The sequence below is a fragment of the Athene noctua genome, chromosome 24 (genome assembly GCF_965140245.1).
Source record: "Athene noctua chromosome 24, bAthNoc1.hap1.1, whole genome shotgun sequence".
NCBI classification, from domain to species: Eukaryota; Metazoa; Chordata; class Aves; order Strigiformes; family Strigidae; genus Athene; species Athene noctua.
In genome coordinates, this window is record NC_134060.1 from 5,264,620 (window position 1) to 5,287,131 (window position 22,512).

Consider the following 22,512-nt stretch of genomic DNA (forward strand, 5'->3'; position numbering starts at 1 on the left):
CTTGGGAAGTGAAAGCATTCGGGTGGATGATGATGAGCGGCTGGGTAAGGATGTTTTATAATCGAATTATTCTTTACTTTTACTGTAGGTTGAAAACTTAATCAGCCATCATAATGTGGTTTAGTGCTGAATATTCCCCACAAAACTCCTGACAGGTGAGCGAGTATTACGATTTTGGTTGAACAGTTCATTCGAGGTCATGCAGCAGGCTTATGTTAAAAGCAGAATTGGGAAGATCATGGTTCAAGGTGCTTCTTGCACAAGGAGCAATGTACGAAATCAAGCTGTACATTGCACACTGCCCTTTTAAAAATATAACTCCTTCAAATGCCCCATGTGGCTTGGAATTCAGCTGTGGTTTATATTCTTGTATGAGAAAATGAGGTGTGTAGCTCTTTTATCCCTGTCTTATTTACGAGCAGTGGGAGAACGTCGTGTGAAATGTGAGGCGACAACATCGTTTAAGGTGCCAAGCCTTCCAAAAAGGGAGGAAATGTATATCCAGCTAGACTGCCTTTAGCTCTGAGCTGCTCTGGGGCACTGGATGTTTATGCCACCTCCAGTACATTAAATCTTTTGTGTGGAGACATAATCGTTTGTTATGACATTAGCAGAGGTAGCTGTTATGGAAATGATTGTGAAATCCCTCATCTTACAGAACAGGAGCAGAAGAAGGTGCATCTGAGGTGGTTTGCACTGCGCTAACGCTCTCCAGCCTCAAATCCCAAGGGGCTTTCCAGGTGCTAATTAATTAATCAAGTCGTCTGTTTTCAGCAGGGGACAAACAGTGGCATAGGCAGCGTGGAGGCTGATCTTGTGTGGCGCAGGGACCTGAAAGGACCTGAGTAAAATGCAGGGCTTGATTCCCAGCTGAGCTGCCCCGCACTTAGAGGCTGGAAGGGAGGAGACGGAATTGAAATGACCCACTGCACACTCCCTATATTTTTCTTCATCTTCTGTCCTACTTCCCAGCACACCCTGCTGGGATGAGGTAGGGGCTGTATGGCACAGTGCATTCTGCATACGTTCCTGCCCCTTGCTTTATGTTGGCCCAAAGTAATTACACAGATCTTTCACCTCTTCTATCCTGGACTCCAAGACATGGCTCCATCTTTTTAAGGCCACTTCGTGTGCAGCACAGAGGATTCCTGTCCGGTACCCAACCTGCTCTGTCACGCCCCAGGCCAGCAAGGACTAAGAGTGCCCTCTGCTGCACTCCTTCTCCTCATCTTTCCATGGCAGCATTCCGCTTTGCTCTTTGGGAATAAACAAAACAATTCTTTAATACACAAAACAACTCTTTCATATTCTAAAAGTCTTTTTGTGCTGGCTGTGCAGACGCCTGGTTCTGTATTTCAGCAGCAAACAGAACATGCTCCGAGATAAAAAAGTGTGATATCCTGCATCAATCCCGAGGTGCAAATAAAGCCCAATGGGGGACTGTTGTCCTTTATCAATAACCTTCACCTGTAGCTTTTCATTGCCTTGTAAAACAGACAGCTCCTCGTTGTAGGAGTTCAGACAGCAGCCTTTATAGTCATGAAACTTTCATTTCTCAGAGCTGGCAGCAGCAAGCGCTGGTGATGCATGGTCAGTTATGGTACCTAACTGCGCCTAACAGCGCTGAACTTTCCATCTCTCCCTCCTGTTCAAAGGAAAAACATTGAGCCCCACAAAGCTGTGCTTATTTAAGTCCTCAGCTCTTCAGCCAAAGAGGAATGGATGTAGGTAGGGAAAGGGGGGGGGTGGGTGGGTCAAGAAAGCTGTCCCAGGCTTCATACTTCTGGAGTCAAAAAGAGGAAAAATTAAAAAATAATAATCCTGCTTTTACTGGGATTTGATTTACCCACGTGGAAAGTAACCAAGCTGCAGGCTGCGCCGGCAGCCCCGTAACCGCCAGGGCCACAGGAATCTGCTCATGTTCCCTGGAATTTGGACATTTTTTGTTGCACCCATTTCGGCTTGCTTTCCCGATTGTCACTCAAGCGCAGGGCACGCCCCCTCCAGGAGGCTATTTAAAGAGGAGCTGGTGTGCAACTTTCTCCAAAGAGAGAGGAGAAACTCCGAAGGAGAAGGAGTGAGTCAGTCGGCAGCCTGAAACCCCTCCCTTCCCTTTACTCAGGATGTCTGGCAACTTGGGGACAGTGACCTGGACCCTGTTCCTCCTCCTCCCTGCGCCTGGCTGGGTATGTATTGCACTGCAGCAGCTCCCTTTGCTGGCTGGGCATTGCAGCTTCTGGCTTTGATGCATGCGAATGCTTTAGGCTGAATAACTCTTCCCAGCTGCCACCTGCAGAAGGTTTCTGAGAGAAGTTTGGCTGTTAGCAGAGCAGTGCAAATGCACCGTGTAACTAAATCACACTCGGAGCTGCACCGCGCGTAACGCCTGTCATCTACGGACCTCAGAGCTCTTGGCAAATGTGAATGGATTTCGCTTCACTCCACTCTTGTGAGCTAGAAGCCAGCCCTGGTTTACAAGGGGGGAGAAGAGAACAGAGAGAGGTGAAGTCACTGAGTTTATGTCACTGCAAGGAATAAAAATCTTGTATCCCAGTTCCTTACCGTCACCGTCCTTCCTCAGCTGCCACTGAATCCACCCATGTGCTCCCCAAAACAGTGATCCTGAGAGGGAAATTAGACTGCAGCCTCTCCAGAGCAGGATTTGTGCCTGGTTTTCTGTTAATACAAGTGTTTTTCAGAGCAGCTGATTCTGCTTAGGACTTCTGTGTGCTGTTACAGTGCCAGTAATAGCAGGAAGGTTGCTGCAGTCATTAATGTATCTAAATTGCAGTAAATGCCTCTTGGATCGGTGAAGAGATCGGGTTCACAGAGCCACTGTGCCTTGCACAGCTTATTGTGCTGATAGATGCAATAAACTTCTGGTTAACAAGGTCTGTTTGATTGTTCCTGGCAGCACCCAGCGTGTGCCAGCCCCTTTCCTGCCTGGAAAGGTGTCCTGTGCACCCAACACTTCTGTCATCTAGGGGTAACTTCCCCGGTTTGGGATGGTCTTCTTGATTCTTGCACAAACACAGCTTTGCCAGCACCAGACTGGTCATACAACTGGTAGCAGTGAATCCCACCACCGTGACCCTTTATGATTACCAAATTTGTTATTTTTCCCCAGAAAGGTTGGACCAGGTGATCCCCGAGGTCCCTTCCAACCTGGTGTTCTATGGTTCTGTGGTGACTCTGAGGTGATGTCATTTTCCCTAAACCTGTCAAATGCCTCAGAAATGGGACTTTTGACTTTCTTTGAGCCCTGAGAGTGGTGTTTAGTGGACTGAGCAAGGAAACAAGAGCTGTTGCTCCTGAATCTCCCTCCCGTGTTGTTTGGAGGTTAAGAGTAGAAGCAGGCTTGCTGGGAGTTATGTTTAGCTCTGCCAGGCTTAGCCTGGGCAAGTCTCCGTGCCTCCGCTCTCTGTTTGTGAAATGGGGATAGTGGTTCTGGTCCTTGTGATAGGCTGTTGTACCATGTGCTGCTGCAACATTGGGAAGGTGCCTTGAGAGCCCACGGTGGAGGGAGAGCGGGTATTATCCATGATAATTCACTGGAGTGTGTGAGTAGCTGTGTTTGGCCTGCTTTATCTACTGCCAGTCTTGGAGCAGGAAGGAGAACCAGTTATGTGTTTATTGTCTACTTCTACCTTGCAGCGTTAACCCCTGGCTCCCAAAGCACTTTTCAAACAGCTATCTCAGCTTCAAAACGCTCCTTTCCCAGCCCTTTGAATGCAGTCACGAGCCCAAATGCATTTTAAAAATCCTCTTTGGTTTGGCCCTCTAAGCTGGTTCCCTGGGCTCATGTGGACATTGACTGGTCAGGAATGAGAAGTCCTGACGATGCCACAGAACTGCTGCAGTGGTGTGAGCTCGTGTCCCCCTACTCATGCCTTCCTGAGGGTGTAAGGGGAAGAGCTTTTATATGAATATGAAGCAGGAAGAACATTCTCATTTTTTCTTTCCCCCCAGGTAACAGGGTTTGGTGCTGGCAGTTGGTAGGAAGCTTGTTCTGGCTTGTCAGCTGAGCAGATGGGACCCGGTAGTCAGTGGTGGAGAACATGCATGGAGCACAGGCAAGGGAACCCTCTAATCAGGCTGTTTGAACTCCCACTGAGGCTTGGCCATCTCTTGGGGTCCTGGGAGAGGCAGATTTACACATGGTGTTCGTGATTGAAATGAGAGTTGCCAGCAATGCCAGGAGCAGGGAGAGCTGATGTTCCAGGCTTTAGCACTTTACTGAATCTGTAGCCTTGATCTGGTTCTGTTCTGCTGCTCTCAGAGTTCACAGAAACACACTGCTAACCTCATCAGAAACAAGGTCAAGGCTATAGTGAAGTGAGGATCTTGCTCAGTGAAGGTAAAAATGTAGTTTTGGGGACAGACCCTTCTGCAGAGGCAAGAAAAGGACATGTTCTCTAAGTTGAATCCCTCTGCACCCAGGGCAGTGGCATGTTATGTGGAAACGTTGGTCTTTGTGTTACGTATGTGTCTGTAGCAAAGCCCTGAACGTGAGTCCTTGTAGTTTTTTGGGACAGCTTGGGCAGTTTCCATGCTGTATTGAAACAGCTCCTACAAGCAGTCCTTGAAAATACTGCAGGGTGGAGGGTGCTCCATGCAAATGCAATATAATCCATTATTGAGCCTATTTGAAGTTGCTGTGCAAGCAAATTAAGTAATGGAGAGCTCTAGGAAGTTGGTTCAATGTTGACTTTCTACCAGCTGTTCCCAGCTCAAGAAGTTCCCCTCGCCAGCCAGTTATTCAGTGCTCACTGTTGAGCGTGCACGAGCCAAAAAAGATTTCAGCTCATTCTCTCCTCTCCTGGGCCCTGTGAGAGGAGCGGGAATTATAAATAGCACGAGCTGACTTTGCTCACTAATAAAACAAGCAAAGAGGAGCCCAAACACACCCTGGGCCCAGGTGGACTGGGTGATGAAGAGAGGCATGTCTGAGCTGAGTGATTGGAAAATCTTGAAGTATTGGAAAACCTCAAAGTATTGAAAAGAGCCCTGCAAATACGGATGAATTGGGTCTTTTAAGCCGTGCCTCTGCTCACAGGTGGGGGAAATGAGGCCCAGCAGAGTCACCCAGCAGGTCTGATATGTTGGAGATCTCAATCCAGATGTTCTTGTGCTGAAAAGCAGCTGTAATATAATAAGGAAGCGAAGCTGATTGTGAACAGAAGGTAAAACCAGGTGGTCTGGTTTCTTTGGGTGAGTTATTAAAGGAAATAAACAGCGCCAACAATGATTAATGAAGGCGAGAAAGAAAACTTGGTTGGGTTTAGTTCCACTGTGTTCTCTGTTATCCTGGAAGAGGTTGTTTTGGTTTGTTTTTCAGTAGGAGAGCTATTTTGAGAGTGTTTCTTTATATGGCCTGTGGCTGACACTGCGTTGGAAAATGCTTGTTGTCATTATTTTTTTAAGTGCATGGATTGCATCTTAATATAGGTCCTGTGTTAGGAATGCTTTGCCTCTTTTATGATCTCATGTACCCCCCACCCACTCATCCCTGGTTGAATAACACGTCCTTCTGGCAGCTACAGCGGTTGCATACATGAAAAAACAGTAGGAAAGCATTTCTGTATTTTTAGTGTCTTTTAATGCACTTCATCAGTCGGGAAGAGATCCCCGTGACACGCCGGCTCCCCGCGAGTGGCTCTGAGGCTGCTGTCTGAGAACAGCTGGGCCACAGGCGGGAGAGGCTTGTTTCCAAAATACTTTGTGCTCGGAGGTTTTCAAGGAGAATTATACTGATTCCTGCTGAGCGGGGTGAGACTCCGGGAGGACTTGTGTGTTAGGATTCAGCCTGATCCCTGTCCTACACCATACTGTGCTGGTTGTTACAGAAGTACAAAGCAGTTGGCATCTTCTGACCCCATGTGAGCTAAAGTCCCAGCAGCTGTTATGAGCAACAGTCGAAACAGCTGGAACAGTTTTACTACTGTTATTGGTGACAAACACAATATCCAAGGAAGCTATTTCACAAGCGAGGGCTGGATGGGATATAACAAGTGCAAACAGAGCCTTAACAAGATTTTTTTTTGACCCTCTGTTCCAGGTGTCCCCCCCTCCCGCCCGCCTTCAGGCTCTTTCTGGCTGCTGCAGCCCCTGTCCCTGCGTGGCAGTGGCGGGGTCTGGCAGCGGGGCTGTGAGGGCTCTGCTCTCCTCTTCAGCCCAGCTCACAGCAGTACAGCATCCCAAAGCGTTTTGCTGGCATCCTCTCCCTGCAAGGGCTGGATCAGCCCCGCTGGGGTGGGAGCTGGCCTGTGCTTAGCAGTGCCTGAGGGCTGCAGGTTGGAGTAGTGCTCTTGCACCCTGCTGTACTACCTGGAGAATTTTAGTGGGCAGAAGCTGAACAGAAAACCAGGCTGGAGTTGGCACACTGGTGTTTTTGAGGAGGTATAAGAGGATCTTTAGTGACCTTTCACAGTCGTGGTTTTACATCTTGCCCAAATCTGGGCACATCCAGAGCTGAGGCTGGTCTATCTGCTCCAAGCTGACTAAGGACACGAATGCCACAGAGTTATTGGAGTATTTGAAGCATCCTGGGTTTTGGGGAGAAGGTAACTAACCCTCCTTCAGACATAGCCTGATCTTTGTTTGACATCCAAAGTGGCATAAAAGCCAAGGGTGGGTTCCAAGAGGTGGCCAGCACTTCTGAAGTGCTACCAAGTGGGGCAGCCGTAGGTTCACGAGGTCCCCAGGAAGGTTGGTCACGCTGCGTTCCCTGGAAAGGGGAAAGAAGAGGGCGCATCTCTGGGAATAACAAGAAAGTTTGAGATCCAGGGGACAAAATGAGACTTGGGAGCTTTCGGGTCGGTTTTCAGTGCTGCCGCAGTCCTGCTGGCTGACTTTGGGTGAGTCCTTCGCTGTGCGCTTCACTTCTTCCATCTTCGGGCTGGGGCTGCTGCTGCTGCTGCTGCAGAGTGCTTTGATGTTTTCTCCTGAGCCGTGCTACGTAAGAGCTGGGAATTGCTTACTGTTAATAATTACTGTTTTATTGCTTCCAGGGAAGCGGGGGGCTGAGCTGCGCGTGGGACTCCGAGCTACTGCTTGTCCTGTTTGTTTTGGCCCTGCTTCCCAGAGGCATCTTTTTTGTTTCCTTGAGCTCCAGATGAGTTAGGGGTGAGAAAAAGATTAGTCCTGCGAGTCCTCAGGAGCTGCACGCACGTGTTCTGCAGCAGGACTCTCCGGTGGAGGGTGAAGTCAGCCTTCTCTCCTCTTGATGGGGTGTCTGTGCTTGAAGCAGAGTCGTGTTTTTCATTTCTGTGCCTGGCTGGCTTGCGGGAGACTCATTCTCTCCATGGCTTGTCTGCCCTCCAGGTAGAACCGCAGGCCTGCACGTATCCATGCCAGTGTCCCTCCCAGCCTCTGCAGTGCCCCGCTGGCACCAGCCATGTGTTGGATGCCTGTGGTTGCTGCAAGGTGTGTGCCAGGCAGCTTGGCGAGCTCTGTTCCCTGCAGAAACCCTGTGATCATCACAAGGGACTCTACTGCGACTTCTCCAAAATCCACAGAGGCAGCGGGATCTGCTTAGGTGAGAGCTGTATGTTCTGTTACTGTGCGGTTTTCTTGTGGCCCCTTCAGCCCTCTGCCCGCAGACCTCCCAGAAAACCCGGGGCGTCATCAGAATTTCCTGTAGTGCTCAGAGATTCATCCAGCACCAGGGATGCTGTGCCAGCCCACCGAGCCAACAGATTCACTGATACCAATCCACACGCAACCCACTTCCTCCTGCAGTGAAGGATGTTTCCGAAGGCACAGGTTGGGGTTTGTTCCTGTGACATTGTTAGGAGACATCCTCTAACCCTGGAGTACCTGTGGGTAAATATCAGCAATCTGGACTTTTACTGGAAAGTAGAGTTGCTTGGAAAATCTCACCCAAAATCTCGCTGCCTTGCACTGCAGACTGGCACTTGGCACTCGCCTGCTGACATGCAAGAACCGTACTGAATTTCTGGCCGTAGCACGTGGGTGGAAAGAGCTGAACAACTTGTTTGCAAGATAGTGTATATGTAGAACATGAGAATTACTGAGTCAGGTAAATAAAGGTGCAGACCTGTTTTCTCCCCTGGTGCCTCTTTTCAGCCAGAAAAGAAAAAAAAGATTTCATTTTCTTTTTTGTTTAGTAGCTATTTTTAGAGCGTGTAAAAATTATTGTGGTGTAGAGGGGAGAAAAAAAAAAGGTATTTCCTCAGTCTCCTGTTCTTTGTTTGAAGACAAGACTCCTCTGCTCCTGTCTCTGCCAGGAACTGACCATTTTAATCCAAGGTTTCCGAAATAGTCAAGAGGGCTGGAAGGCTGATGTGAACGCTCTGTCCAGCCACCACACGGGGCGTCTCTGGAAACGCTCCGGCAGCCGCCGCGCTCGCACCAACCTGAGACGGGGGCCTTGGGCGTTGGGCTGGAGCTGTTGGCAGTGCCAGGATCACATACAATTGTTTAAACTCCAAATAATGAATTTAACTTGTAGAAGGTGTTATCTCCTTTCTTTTCAGAAGTTTTTAGAAGTGATTTGTTTAATTTTCCTCCCCCGGTTGTTGTGATCTTTAGAAGCCACATGAGCTTCCCAGTACTGTCTGTAGGTATTGATACACCGAGGAGCCGAGGATTGAGGCTTAACAAGGTAAATGTGGGTGTAATAACATCCAGAGGGTGTAAGCTGTAGACTGCCTAATTCAGACTGGAAATGAGGTGTGTTTTTGTAGAGTAAAGGTAGCTAAATCACCAGAACAATTTATTCAGGAGTCTCCATCTCGAAGAGTTCACATGAAGAACATAAATAAACACATCATCATGATGTGCTGGGTTTGGTACAAAGATTTTGGAGTGAGAATCCCAGATCCCTGCTGTGTAGGAAATCAGACTTGAAGGCCACAACTGCCTTTAAATGAGAAATTAAGATTTTCGTGGCAAAAAATCCATGGTGAGCACAGACCAGGGTATTTCCCTGAATTGGACTGTGGATTTGGGACATATCCTTGGGTGATATTTTTGTGATGTCCACACTGATCTCTTAGAAGATGAGGGGTTTTGGAAGCACTCAAGGGAGCTGAAGGTGGAGTGATGAATTGACTGAAGGGAAAAATCAGTGTTTGTGGGTAGAGAAGTGTTGTAGCCACAAAAGACACATGTGATGGGAGCAGAAAGGAGCAGAGAGGTGTTCAGGTGTCACGGGAAAAGCTTCTAGGTTGGGTACCAGCCTGAAGGCCACATCAGAAGAGAAAGGAAGGGAACCATCAGAGTGAAAATTGCTATTTGTTTGATGTTACCACAGAATGTAGCACTTCATGTATTACAGAGGAGTTAATCCCTTCCCACAGAGACCTTGGAGTATCAGAAAGGTGGAGACGCTCCCGTAGTAACTTGAGAGTAGGAGCACCTAAGGGTGTCGGGGTGGCCTGGGTGGGTGCAGGGAGCCGGCAGAGCTGCAGTGACCAGAGCAGCTCACTTGAGCTCTGCCGTATTCCCCACAGAAAAGGGCAAAAGTCTCCCGGGCTGGACTCGGTGTTTGGAGGGGGGTGGTGGCAGTGGTGCCAAGCGGAGCTGGTAAATAAAGAGCCAACTCACTCCGCTGGCGCAATCCCTTTTGGTGCTTTAATTGGATCAGGTCAACAGGAAAGTGAGGTCATTGGAGGGTACTGAAGGGCATGACAAACGATTGAATTCTGAAAACATAATAAAACCCCTGAGCATGCTGCCATTCCTTGGGTGGGGAGGAGTGCTGCTGAGGGAACAGCACGATCTGTTCATCGGGAAGGGAGAGGGCTTGGGCTAAAAAACAGCGAAAGAGGATTTAAAAATAAGTATGAATGGTTGTGTAGAGGGAAAGTGGATGGCTTCCCCTCTGATGGAAAAAGTGAGGATTTTGAAACTTCTAAGTAGGAGCACAGGAGTATTTTTATACCAATGGCATTGAAAAGAGTTGCAAGTTGAGATCCAGCTCTGGTTAGAAACAAGGCGTTAGCAGCCCGGAAGGATTTGTGTCCCCTCAAGGACTAGGTGGGATGGAAAGTGGCTCTTGCTCCATGTTTGGTCCAAACTCTTTCTGTCTGAGACAATGTTCCACGGGTGAGCAGGACTAAGGGGAAAATAGATCAGGTTTCCTGGTAAGCCTCCGCAAGCAGCCAAGAATCCTTCGTTTTGGTAACTTCCCAATAGAGGTTTGCATGAATTTTTTTGTTTTTTAAGGGTCAGGATTGCAGAAAGCAGCAGCTGATGAGAACTGTCCAAAAGCAGGATTTCTGTCCTGTGAACAACTCTGAGATTTCAACATTTCATTTCAGGCTGAAGGAAAAAAAAAAAAAAAAAGTCTCAAAACTTTCCATGAGTTATTTAGAATACTTGCTTGGCTGTGTCAAAACTTTCCACTTCCATTATATCAAAATGTTTCATCTTGATCTTTATAGTATCTAAAATAATCACCCAAGCAAAATGCTTCCCCTATGGATACTGTCCAACAAGTATTTTGGTTGAGCTATTGTAAGAGCATAAAGGAGATCTTTGATATCGAACTGAAATACTTCAGTTGTTTCTCATTGAAAACATTCTTGACATTGATCTGTGCCTGCAAAAATTAATCAAATGAGAGTTTTCTGCTGGAAAACTTCCACTGGAAGAATTTTGGCTAATACAGATGTAAGAACTTGAGAGAATTGCTCGCACCCCCAGGCTGAAGTTTGCTCCTATGTGTCAGATAATGGTTGTGTTCTCTTTTTTGCTCATCTAAGTTTTATTGGGAAGGAGTGAAAGACTCGTAGGAGGGCTGGGGATGAGAGATCTGGAGATCAGAAGAGAGAGAAATAGGAAAAGTTGTGGCTGGAAGGAAGAAGAGATTCATGCATCACAGAGGAGCCAAAAGGTCATAAACCCAAAGTGTTATTTTCCTTTTGTAGATACTGTTAGACATGTGGGGAACCAACTGCTCTTAGGAGAGTGTTGCCTTTCGGTCTCCTAGGAGTGTCGAGAAGCGAAGCTGCTGGCTCACGTGTCGTGTCAGGAATGTGTCTTGCACAACACCCCTGACTGGGGCACTCTGAGCTGGACAGGAAGGCCTCTGCCTGGAGAACAGGCTGTTTACAAGCCGTAAAGACAGAGTCCGCTCATCCAAGTGGAGAAAAGATTTTTCTAGAGAACTTCGGGAGGTCTGGCACAGCTGGAGCCAACTTCCAAAAACCGGTGTCAGGAGTAGCCTTGGGTCCAGGGAGCCAAATATTGAATGTGCCAACTTCTGCTGCGGCCCTGGGATGGCAGAGCCAGGGAGAGTCTGCACGTGGGCACTTGTCCCTGGTCAGGAGCCCTGTGGTCCCCTGGGGCAGAGGCTGTGCTGCCAGGCCCCTGCCACCTGCTCAGCTTCTCCTCCTCCTCCTCTTCCTCCTTCCCCCAGCTCACGAGGGCGCAACTTGTGACCTGCTGGGCAAGATCTACCACAACGGGGAGAGCTTCCAGCCCACCTGCAAGCTGCAGTGCATCTGCATGGACGGGGCCATCGGCTGCATCCCCCTCTGCTCCGACGACCTGCGGCTCCCGTCCCCCGAGTGCCCCAACCCCCGGCGGGTGAAATTTCGCAATAAGTGCTGCGAAGAGTGGATCTGTGAGGAGGGCAGCGAGGAGAACCGCTTCGAAACAGCCATGGCAGGTGAGCGGTGGGCAGAGGGGCCGGCGCCGGGAGCTGTTTGCTGGGGGATAGGGGTGGTTCCAAACTGCCTTTGGACTGGGGCCCTAAGTCACACCTGGTTTGGGACTGGTGCTAGCTGCTCACTTTGTGCACCGTGGTGTGGGTACCAGGTGTGGAGGGGCTACTCCAAACCCGTTCGGGTGAGACCTCAGTGATGCTGGGGGGAGGCTCGCACACCCCCGGGTACCGCAGCAGAACTGGCTGGAGCTGGGCTGAGGTAGGAAACGGCCCCGTGCTTGATGTGTGCTCCTTCTGCTGAGAGGCTGAGGAGCTCACGGGATGGACCAGACCTTTGCTGCTGTCCCTGAAGTTAGGCCAAGTTGGGAGCGGCCACGGAGCTGCCACACTTCATCCCAAGCCCTGAACCTTGTCTTGTGTCTCTTTGTCGTGGCTCAGTTTTCAGGGAGGATCCAGCACACAAACCAGAGCTGAATAACCTGCAGGAGAACTGCCTGGTGCAGACCACCGAGTGGAGCGCGTGCTCCAAGAGCTGCGGCATGGGCATCTCTGCCCGAGTGACCAACGACAACCCCCAGTGCCGCCTGGAGAAGGAGACCCGGCTCTGCATGGTCCGGCCCTGCGACTTCCCCGTGGAGAAAACCAAGGTACTGGGTGCGGGGAGAGGGGACACAACACCCTGGACGCCAGGGATGGCCTAGCTAGGTGATTGTCAGGCATGAGCCTGTCTCACAGGGTTTCCTCTGCGCTCCCACTTTTTCTGTGTCCTGTCGACTGGTGATGGAGACAGAGCACAGGCCTGCGTGGACCTTTTGTCTGATTGTCCTTGTTAACCCGTCTGCTCTCTCCCTAGAAGGGGAAGAAGTGTGTGCGGACCCCAAAGCCACGCCAGAGCCTCCACTTTGAGTTTTCGGGCTGCACCAGCACCCGTTCTTACCGGCCCAAGTTCTGCGGCAGCTGCACGGACGGCCGGTGCTGCACCCCCTACGTCACCAGCACCGTGGAGGTGGAGTTCCGCTGCCCCGAGGGGGACTTCTTCCAGCGGAAGATGATGTTCATCAAGATGTGCTCCTGCCATTACGACTGTCCCCGAGACAATGACATCTTCCTGGCCACGTATCACAGGAGGATGATTGGAGACCACGTCAAGACAGAGAGGCAGTAGCCCTCTCCGTGCCAGATCCACAGGCCAAGGTGTCAAGAGGGCTCTGCAGCGCTTTCGTGGCTGCGTCCTGGGACAATGCAGCTTCTTCCCCCTCTGTGAGGGGCTGTGCTCTTCAGAACAGCACCATTTGCCACCAGCGGGCCCAGTGGCTTTCCCAACACACCGAGGTGCGTGGGGGAGCAGCCCCCTCTGCCCCAGGCTCTGACCTTCACCCGTGGTGGTGCGAAGGTCAGTGAAGGAACCAGAAACAGGCTTGAGCTGCAAACTTGATCCATGTTCCTGCTGAGCAGGTGGGAGAGTGGATCAAAGCCACATGGCTCCAGCCTGTCTCCAGCTGAGAGCACAGCGGGTACAACTCCCCGTGGCCACTGGCCTGCCAAAGCCATGGGACAGGGCAAGCCCAAGAGCCCTGAGCTTAAGCTGAGCTCTGGAACCTGCTTTCCAGCAGAGCGAGGCTCCGCTGCATGTTGATGCGAAGCTTCTTGGTGAGGAAAGAGGTCCTGGCTCCTTGCTGGGCTCCTGCTGTGTTTTTCAATTATTTTTGGCTAATTGGATCCAACAAGTTGGCAAAAGCTCTTCCCCATCCTTGTGCCCACCTTTCACCTTCCCACATGCTCTCCAGCCAGCAGCTCTGTTCTGGATCTCTTTGCTCCTAGAGAGGCCAGATCATCTGCTGGGCGACCCCTTCTCCAGGCAGCTCAAGGCTGAGATGTCTTTTTTTTTCCCCCTAAAATTCTTTTTAGCTTGGGCTGCCAGTGAGGGTGCCAGCGAAGACAAGGAAACAACGAGTTGTGTAGTGCCGCAGCAGGGGACGGAGCGTGGCTCAGGGCCCCCTCCAGAAGATCTGAGCCCAGGAAGGAGTTTCTTCGCAGAAGAAAGGATTCGGCCAGGCTGTAGCTTTGCCCCTGGCACTGGTGGGGAATGTCCCTGGGGCCTGTTTCAGACCCAAGGAGCTCTTTGGCATGAAATGGGGCTGAGCCAGGCTGCGGGTGCCGCTCCTGGCAGATTTTGGTGCCATGACGAGCACGTCCTGTTGTCCCTTTCAATAATCTCTTCAGAAACGGCTCTGGGGTGGGAGAGGGGCTGGACTCCTCCAGCTCACACATCCACAGTGGGGCTGCAGCTCCATTTTGGCTCTAGAGTCTTTCCTGGTGGGTCAGAAGTTGGAGGAACACAGTTCAGCTCTGGTCTCCCAGGGTGAGTTTAAGGCACCGGCAAGAGAAATGCCCGTATTTGTAGATAGAGCAGATCCTGTCTGGAGTCCCCGGGGCAGTAGCACAGGGAGCTGCGTGGTGCCGGGCTCTGCAGCACTGGGATTCCCTTCTTGCCAAATCTGCCCTTAAGGATGAGCCGAGTGCTGGCCCATAGCCCCGGGAGAAGCCACCAGCACAGGAGCCGTCCCGTGAGGCCTCAGCCCGGCTGGAGCAGCAGATCCACGGTATCTCTGAAATCTCATTAGTTGTGCCGATTTTTAGCAGAAACATCCACGTGAAGGGCCTGATCTCGTTCCTTTAATCTTCCCTGCTTTTCACCACGGGAAATCACAACGAATTCCTGTCCCGGCAGGGCAGGAGCAGGGGCCACGCTGCAGCACCGAGGCTTTACCCCCCCACATCTGCCAGCCCACAGCAGGACCTGGTGCTCGGGGCCTGTGGCTCCTCTCAGCCTTCTCTTTTCTTCCTCTCTCAGCCTGCGGAAGCTCCTGAGCCTTCAGCCTCCTGTAATCAATTTGAACTGTAAATAATTTATCTGATGTTGTTTCTTGTTTTTTTTAAAGGCCTCTGTACAGTTCTTGTATCCTTTTAGCACAACCTTGCTTGGGGCCTTTTCTCCCCTTGCCCTCCAGGTCTGCTCTGAACTTTTCTCCTGCCTGTTTACACAGTTTCTGAGTGTAAAACTACGGTGAGGTTGCACTTTACTCAACGCTAATAAATATCGCTTTATTTTTTAAATTCCTGGCAGCATCCCTCTGTGCAAGGCTCCTGCCTGGCTTCCCCTCCGGCCTTTCCCCAGTGCCACCAGCCTGGTGGGACCAGTGCTGGGATTGCTGAGGGCTGGTATGGAGGGGAGGGGGGTTTTGGGGTGGGGTGGGGGGCCCTGTTCCACATCCCAAACAGCAGCGGGGCTGGTGTTAGTGTTTCACTCTGCAGCCCACAAACTGCAGCTCCTGCTCTGGGGAGGGGGTGACAAACAGAGCCCCCCCTCCTCTGCCTGCTTAAGGACCCAGAAATCCTTAATACCGGGTTAAAAATAACCCTGGGAGCAGATGTGAGAAGTCGGCGATAACGGGGCCAGAACGCGAGGGGCTTTGCAGTGGCTTAACAGCTTATGGCTTCATCCCCCTCTCATCACATTAGGCAGGGGCTGCCCCCTCGGTGGGGGGGGCAGAGGCTCTTCCTCCCCCCAAAACCTTCCTCCTCCTCGGGGCAGGCGACGGAGGGGGGACACCACAAGCGCCCAAGCCGGAGCTGCGGGGGGGGGTGTCGAGGGTCAGAGCCTGGCACAGGATCCTCAGCCCTGGAGGAGGCCGCGGGGAGGGGACACGGTGACACTCCCGGCCGGTGTCCCCGGGGCGGCGGCACCAGGCAGCGCCCTGAGGGGACACCCCGTCCCCCGGGTGGGTGCGGCGGGGCACAGGCCTTGCCCCGCCGCTGGGGAACGGCGGGGGGGGAGCACCCACCTCCCCCGGCCCAGCCCCGGGCGCGCGATGTCACCGCCGGGCCACCGCCGCGGCCCAACGCCAGGCGGCCCCCCCGCGGTGGTTTCGCGGCCCCGGGGAGCCCCGCTCCCCCCCTGCCGCCTGCGCGGCCCCGATAACCCGGGCGTGTCCCCGCGGGGCTGAGGGCCCGGCCCCGCGCCGCCCTTATCGGCCCCGGGCACGCCGCAACGGCCCCGGGACGGGCGCGGGACGGGGGCTCGGCAGCGGCCCCGGCCCCGGCAGGGAGGGGGCGCTTCCCCCGAGAAGAAGGTGACCGGTGAAGGCGAGCGCTAGAATCCGTACCGGACCCGACCCTGCCGGGCTCGGGGGCGGCCGCGCCCCGGTGGCGGCGGGAAACCCCGACACGCCCGGGGGTGCCTGGGGCGCGCTTTCTCCTTATAAGGGGTGGTGACGTCACGGCGGCGCCCGGCGGGCAGCGCTGAGGTCACGCGCCCCCCGCGGCGGGAGGGGATGGGGGGGGAGGTTCTCGCCCCGCCCCTTCGCCTGCCGTGACGTCATACCGTCACCTGCTCGCCCCGCCCACTGCAGCGCCGCGCTGCCGCCGGCCCCGCCCCCTCCGCACCGCTGACGGGCGGCGGTGGCAGCCAGTGGGCGCGGCCGGCGGGGCGGGAGGGGCGGGGCGCGCGCTGACGTCAGAGGGGGCGGGGCCTGCGGTGCAGGTGGAGGCAGCGCGGTGCGGAGCGGAGCGGAGCGGCGGCCCCGGCCCGGGTACGGGGGGGGGCACCGGGACTGGGGGCGGCGGCGGCACTGGGACTGGGGGGCCGGGCTCAGGGCAGCTGTGGGGCGGGGGGTTTGGGGGGCCCATAGTGGGGTCAGGCCGGTCATGGGGTGTGGAGGGCTCGGGGGGGCTGCGGTGAGGTCAGGCTGGTTGGGGGGGGTTATGGGGGGACTTGGGGCTCCCCAGAGGGGCCTCTAGTGTGTCAGTCTGGTTATGGGGTGGGGAGTTACAGGAGGATCCGGGTGCTCTGGGGGCACGTGGGGGGGTCATACGGAGTGGGGGGGTTACGGGGGGGCCCACAGTGGGTTCAGGGTAGAATTGGGGTGAGGGGAGAGTGGGGTGACCTGCGGCGGGGGAGCTGGGGGGAGCCAGAGGGGCCGAGCTGGATGTGAAGTGCTTTAGGGTGCTCTGGGGTTTAGGGGTGTCCGGCTGGGGGGGGGCACCCCCAGTGAGTGAGGTGTGAGGCAGGGGGGTTATGGAGAAATGGGGGGTGTCCCGGGGCTGGGGGGGAGCAGGGGGGGCACCCGCAGTGGTGTGGGGAAGCGTATGGGGCAGAAGGGGAGATGTGGGGCGCTCTGGGGCGGGGAGGAGGTGCCCGGGGGGGTCAGGCTGGCTGTGAGGGAAATGTGGGGGCACTGGGGGGCACTGGGGCTGTGGCCGGGACCCTGCGTGGGGTTGGGGGGGAGGATATGGGGTGGGTAGGGCGGGGGGGGCCCGCAGCGGGCTCAGGCAGTGGATGGGGTGCAGAGGGTGTTGGGGGCCCTGCCCCACGGCGGGGGGGATGCCAGCCCCAGAACTGGGGCGCTTTTCCTCCCGTAGCGTCGTTCCCGCTGGGGCAGCGGAGGCAGAAAGGTGGGTGCAGCCTCGGGGAGTTGGGTCCCCCCCAGCCCCGCACCCCGCGGTCACAGCAGCGGCGTTGGTCGCCCCTCCCTGGGGTGGCATCGGGGTCTGGCACCGGTTTCGCCGAGGCGTTGGGTGCTGGCGGGGCTCCGGGCCGGCCGCGCTCCTTCCCCTCTCCCCGACGTCGCCTGCGCCCGCCGAGACGGTTCCCGAGGCCGGCGGCCGAGCAGCGGAGCCCCGGGGGCCGCCTTGTCCCGTCGATACCTGTCCCGGCGCAGGTCGATGCCGCGTTCAACCGGGCACCGCTAAAACCTCCCCGTCGACTTTTCCGTGCCGTTCCCCCCGCGCAGCACCCGCACGGGGCGTTTGTCTCCCCACATCCCCTTTCAGACGGGGCCGGTCTGCGCTGATGTTGCAACCAGAGGAGCGTGCGGGGGACTCGGTGTCCCCGGAGGTTCCTGCAATCTCTTCCCTTTCTGAATTTCTCCCTCCCCGCTGCCGTAGCGGGACGAGGCGTTGGTGAACCCACTCGTTAGTCCGGGCCGTGGGTTGCGCCGGGGGCTTCTGCCCTCCCCGCTTCCCGGTGGGCTCGGGGGTGCCGCGGGGTCCGAGCCGCTGGCCGGAGTCGCGGGGGCCAGCGGCTATCTTTAGGGCTGTGTTGCAAGGGAGGGGTGTGCCTTGGCTCGGCGCTGCCGCCAGCCGCCGCCTCACCCCAGGATTGATTTACGCCGAGGCTCCCGTGTGGGGAAAAGTCAACATTTGCAGGAGCGGGTGTTGGGGTGCCCTGTCCTCTGCGGGGTCCGTAGCGGGGCTGTGGGGCTGGTCTAAGGTCGGGCGGTGTTGGCAGCTGCCTGCAGCGGGGTCATTGCCAAGGCTGCTGGCTCGCCCTGCCAGCCCGGGCGGGCAGCGGGCAGGGGCTGACGTCAGGCAAGGTCAGGCTGCGCAGAGGCATGTGGGGAGCACCAACAGCCCCCCAACACCCTCACCACTGCCCAGCAGCGGGACCAGGTGGGCCGGAGCAAACAGGAAAGCTGATGGTGCAAATAAATCTCTGCTGCCCCGCGGGAAAGGAGCCGCCCCGGGATGCAGAAGCAAGTTAGGTTCTTGCAAGGTGCACCCCAAAACCTGCTCCACCCCTCTGCTGCTCCCTGCTTAAGGCTTTAACCCCGGGAGAGCCGGGGTCAGGGCTGCCAGAGGCACCCCACACGCTCCCCTCCACATCCTCTTTCTGCCAGAGGAACCTGGTTAGTCCACGGGAGTAACTTGCACCCGCACCAGAGCTTTGGGTGACACGGGACTGAGGTTCCCTCTTCTGCCTAATCCTTCCTCCGCTGTCGTTGCCCGGCTCGTACTAAACGTGCCCGTGGGTGATGCAGTGACACCGTGCCTGTCTCTGACAGGAGGCAACGAAAACATGTGGAGCAATTTGTACCCCCCCCGGGTGCGTGGCTCTTCTCTGAGCGCCGAGGCGTGCGCAGACGTGGGTCCCCCCAGCTCGTGGCGGCACTGGCGCGGGCAGACCCTCCCGTTTCTCGCCCGAAGCGGGGCACGTGCCGCTTCTGCGTGTCGTGATGGTAACGGCGAGTCAGCGGCGGCGAAAAAGTTCACCCGTGCATCAAACTGCTTCCCCGTGGTCGTGCTCAAGCTGTTCCGCGGGCGGCGGGGGCCTTCCCCATCGCGGCGCTTGGCTTTGCCTTGTGCCGAAAAGAAACTTCGGGCCTTCTGCAGAGGGTTTGAAACCCTGCCGAGGAGAGAAAGTGCCTTCTCATCCGCGGCGGCGCGGCTCTGCCCAGGCTCTCCTCCCCACGCGCAGCCTGGCAGGCGCTGGAATTGCCGGCAGCCGCATCTCTCCGCACCGCGTGTCCTCCCCGGGCTGGCACCGTCCTCTCGGAGCTGGCGGTGGGGGCAGATTGCTCGGAGGGTAAGCAAAGCGTCAGCCGTTCTCCGCAGATCTGTCACTGATTTAATATATAATGAAGTTTTTTCTGAGCTCCCTCCGCAGGCGTTCCCCGGGGAGGAGAGCAGCTGCAGACGGTCCCTACCCCAGAGGGCAGGTATCGTCCTTTCTGTGTTCCCAGCGGTGGGAAGAGGCTCGAGGCTGCAGTGGCTGGGAGTTTGGGGTCCAAACTGGATCTTGGCCACGCTGGCTGCTGCGGGCCGGAGGGGTGGGAGCTGTCTGAGGTGTGATTCGGGTGGCGGGAGGGATTCACCCCTTGGCAGCCTGGAGATTTCTCTTCCAGTGGGCTGCCCAGGAAGGCTGGAGATGTGTCGGTTGTCCCTTTTATGCATTTTTATGCATTTTTCATTTCTTCATCTTTATGCATTTTCCTTTGAGCCAGGCTCGGAGTCGGGCTTCGCGGGAGGGGCTGCAGTTGCCGGTGTGGGACCGCAGCCGGTGCGTGGGGACGACCCCTCTGAGCAGTCTCACGGGCTGGATGCTCCGCCGAGGCCGTGGTGGTGCTGGTGGCTCTCGGGGTCCCTCACGCCGGGAGGTTGGGGCTGTGCTGAGCCGTGCGGGGCCATCCCCGGCCGAGGAGGTGGTGAGCACAGCCGGGCTGGGCTGGTGGACCGGCCGGCCTGCGCGTGTGTCCCCGCTAGAGGCTGCTGATGATCAGAGCATTTTTCTTTCCCTGGCTCTGACAGAGCAGCGGGGTCTTGAATTTGCAGGGCTGAGCATCCCGGCCTGAGCTGTTCCTGCTGATTCACCCTGGAGACAGCAGCGGGCTTTCCCCGGCAGCACCCGGGTTCAGGGGACACATCTGCTCCCCTGCCAGGCCCACAATAGATCTCCCCGCTTCGTTAGGTCTTAATTAGGCAAATGCAGCTGGACAGTGTGCGAGGCCATTGCCAGGGGACACGGATTGTTCATGGAGCCGGGCACTGGGGGTGGCAGCTCCCCTCCCGCCTGCCTCGGGGGTGCCGACGGGGCTCCTGAGAATTAGTACGGGACATCAGTTTATATCTACATAAATGACATATATTGATTAGATTTTCCGGAAAGAAGTGTCTTATGATAATGAGTTCCTGGAATTCATTTATATAGTCTGAGTATGCATAGTAAAGATAGAGTGAGGGTCTTCGGTGGTTAAGAGCAGATTAAGTCGTCGTCTTCACGGTGTTTGACTCTCTTTCCAGAGTGTGTGTTGTGAACTCAAGTCTAGGTGTGTTCTTCTTAAGTCAGTAGAATCATCTTCCCTATAATAGAGTCTCTGTGTCCCGTTGTTCGAGTCCCCTTTATCTTATTTTTTTTTATTCTAGGAGTTGCCTAAGTGTCTATCAAAGGCCTTGAGTTTGCTATCAGTGATTTATGTAGGGAGCCTAACAAGCATTTAAATGTTATTTAAATAGACAAAGAGGCTTCAGGAAACAGTTGAAACGAAGCGAAACACAACCAAAGCTTTGAAACAAATGAAGTAAAACACAAGCAAAGCTTTCATACATCACAGTTTAGTCTTAATAATTGTCAGAAATTCGTTTGAGCCCTTTCAGTGGATGAGTTCAGCCTCTCGCTGTTTTCCCGGAGGGTGTGTGCGCAGCGGTAGCTGCTTCAGCCCTCTGGCATATCCCAACTGGCAGAGAAGCCAACGATTAGTTAAGTGATGGAAGGACACTTCACTGCTGGGCGCAGTGTCACGCTAAAGCCACCCTGTAGACACAACAGAGACTCTGCTTCCAGGGCAGCTGGTTTAGCACTGATCGCCTGGGCAGGATGGTCGTCTGGAAAAACAAACCCAGACCCTGGGAAGATGATTAATCACATAACAATTAGGCGTAAAACGAAGGGCAGTTGCTGCTTCGTGGCAATAGCTGCAGTGGAAGGTGCCTGGGAAGGAATTTGTGGTGTTGCACAAGCCCCCGGTGCCTCGGGTACAGGCAGTGCCGGGAGGGCAGCGCGGTGCCAGCTGGCTCCGGCACCCAGCAGGCAGCGAGGCTTCCCCACAATGGCAGAGCGGCGCTTTACATAATCTGGGACTTGCAAAACAAGCTTGAAGGTCTGGAAAATCCTCCTGCTATTGTTGGTGCTCAGAGTTTGCGGAATTTCCTGGTTTGATCTGCGGGTCTGGTTTTTGTTTTGGGATGGCAGTGGGGAAAAATGCACTTTGCACAGAGAAAAGGGTGTTTGTGGCATTTAATCCATGCCCGCTCCTTAGATGAAACTATTTTTGTGGTTCACAAGAGGTTTTGAGCAGCTGCCTGCAGCTTTATAGGTCTGTGGAGGACTCTTCTATCCAATTAGCATGGTTTGTCTCTAGTCCTCTCCTGATGCCCCCCGAGAAAATCCTGAAATATCAGCCGTGCAGGCCCGGGGCGCTGTGGGCAGAGCACACACAGGCACCATCTGGGCACCTGGCCCCTGTGTCTGCTCAGGGGCAGAACATGTCGGGTCAGAATGGCTTTGTGTTGTCTGAGCCTCATGTGAGTTGGACCCTGCTGCTGTGGGAAGGCTCGGAAGCTGCCTCTCACTTGCAGATTTTAGGAGGAGATGCTGGAAGGGAGCTTGGGTCGTCTTGTTTTGCTGTGCCTCTTAGGCTGGCAGTGTGAGGTTCATGGTTGGACTAGATGATCTTCAGGTTCTTTTCCAACCTTGACAATTCTGTGACTGCTGCCGCTTCCTGCAGTTTGGTGATTTAGAGGCAGCTGGAAAAAGGCACCCAGGAGGATGCTGAGGCTGTCGGGAACCACCCAGCCCCACACCGGCCTGCGGGCTCAGCAGCAGCGTGTTGCCTGGCCCCGGGAGGTGTTTTGGGGTGTAGGGCCTGCCCTTGCTCTTCCAATTGCTCATCCCAAAGCCTTTTGCCAACACAACTAAAGCCTCTGTCACCCTGTGTGCAGCTTAATTAAATGAATGAATCCTGTTAAAATGTTCTCTGCTCCTGTTTGTGAATAGGTAACTAAGAAACCTGCCTCTTCCTGCGGTTGCTGGGAGAGCTGGGTTTGGTAGCAAGGAATGAGGTTAAATTCTTGCTGGTCCACTTCATGCAAGGCAAATTTTTGGCACCCCGGTAAGCAGCAAAAGAGGAGGAGGAACACTGGTCTGATGGCACAAATACATCCTCTTATTAGAGGTTCCTTTCATGTAGGTAATTACATCTGGCCACGGTTGACCTGAGCTGGATTTGAGCAAAGGGGTGTGTGGCGTGACATGTGCTGGGAGTCCTCAGAGTGACCGAGCTCCGGCCGCAGCGGCGTTAAAGCAACCTCATTGGTGTTATAAACCAGCCAGCGCGTCACAGCGATGGGGCAGGAGATGTGGGAAAGCTCTGAGCTTGCTCCCGGCCCGGCAAACCTGGTGTCGGTGCTGAGCTCTGCTGGCATGGGGGGGGAGCTGGGGTGGGCCGAAGCCTTGAAGCATCATCGCCGCCAGGGTGGGGCGCAGCTGGTGTGTTACAGCGTTTACTGTGCTGTGCGTGACCTCCCTGAGCTGATCCCTGCTT

The 22,512-nt window shown here is 54.7% G+C and overlaps 2 protein-coding genes across 3 annotated transcripts in view; both read left to right on the forward strand.

The window, feature by feature from the left end:
• The first annotated feature begins 2,061 nt into the window (after positions 1–2,061).
• Positions 2,062–14,761, forward strand: LOC141969974 (CCN family member 2-like). 2 transcript variants are annotated; one of them, XM_074926230.1, is made up of 5 exons: positions 2,062–2,186; positions 7,324–7,537; positions 11,387–11,638; positions 12,074–12,282; positions 12,489–14,761. In XM_074926230.1, the coding sequence occupies exons 1-5, from the start codon at positions 2,124–2,126 to the stop codon at positions 12,798–12,800; spliced, it is 1,050 nt and encodes a 349-aa protein (XP_074782331.1). In that variant the 5' UTR covers positions 2,062–2,123; the 3' UTR covers positions 12,801–14,761. The 2 variants fall into 2 exon arrangements, with proteins under 2 accessions (XP_074782331.1, XP_074782332.1); XM_074926231.1 differs by having other exon boundaries at positions 12,492–14,761.
• A 1,384-nt stretch (positions 14,762–16,145) lies between these two features.
• The window catches only part of EPB41 (erythrocyte membrane protein band 4.1), a 97,412-nt gene continuing 91,045 nt past the window's right edge, over positions 16,146–22,512 (forward strand). Inside the window, exon 1 of the mRNA XM_074926384.1 lies at positions 16,146–16,227. The gene's annotated coding sequence lies outside the window, so the exon portion shown is untranslated. The remainder of the gene's footprint in view (positions 16,228–22,512) is intronic.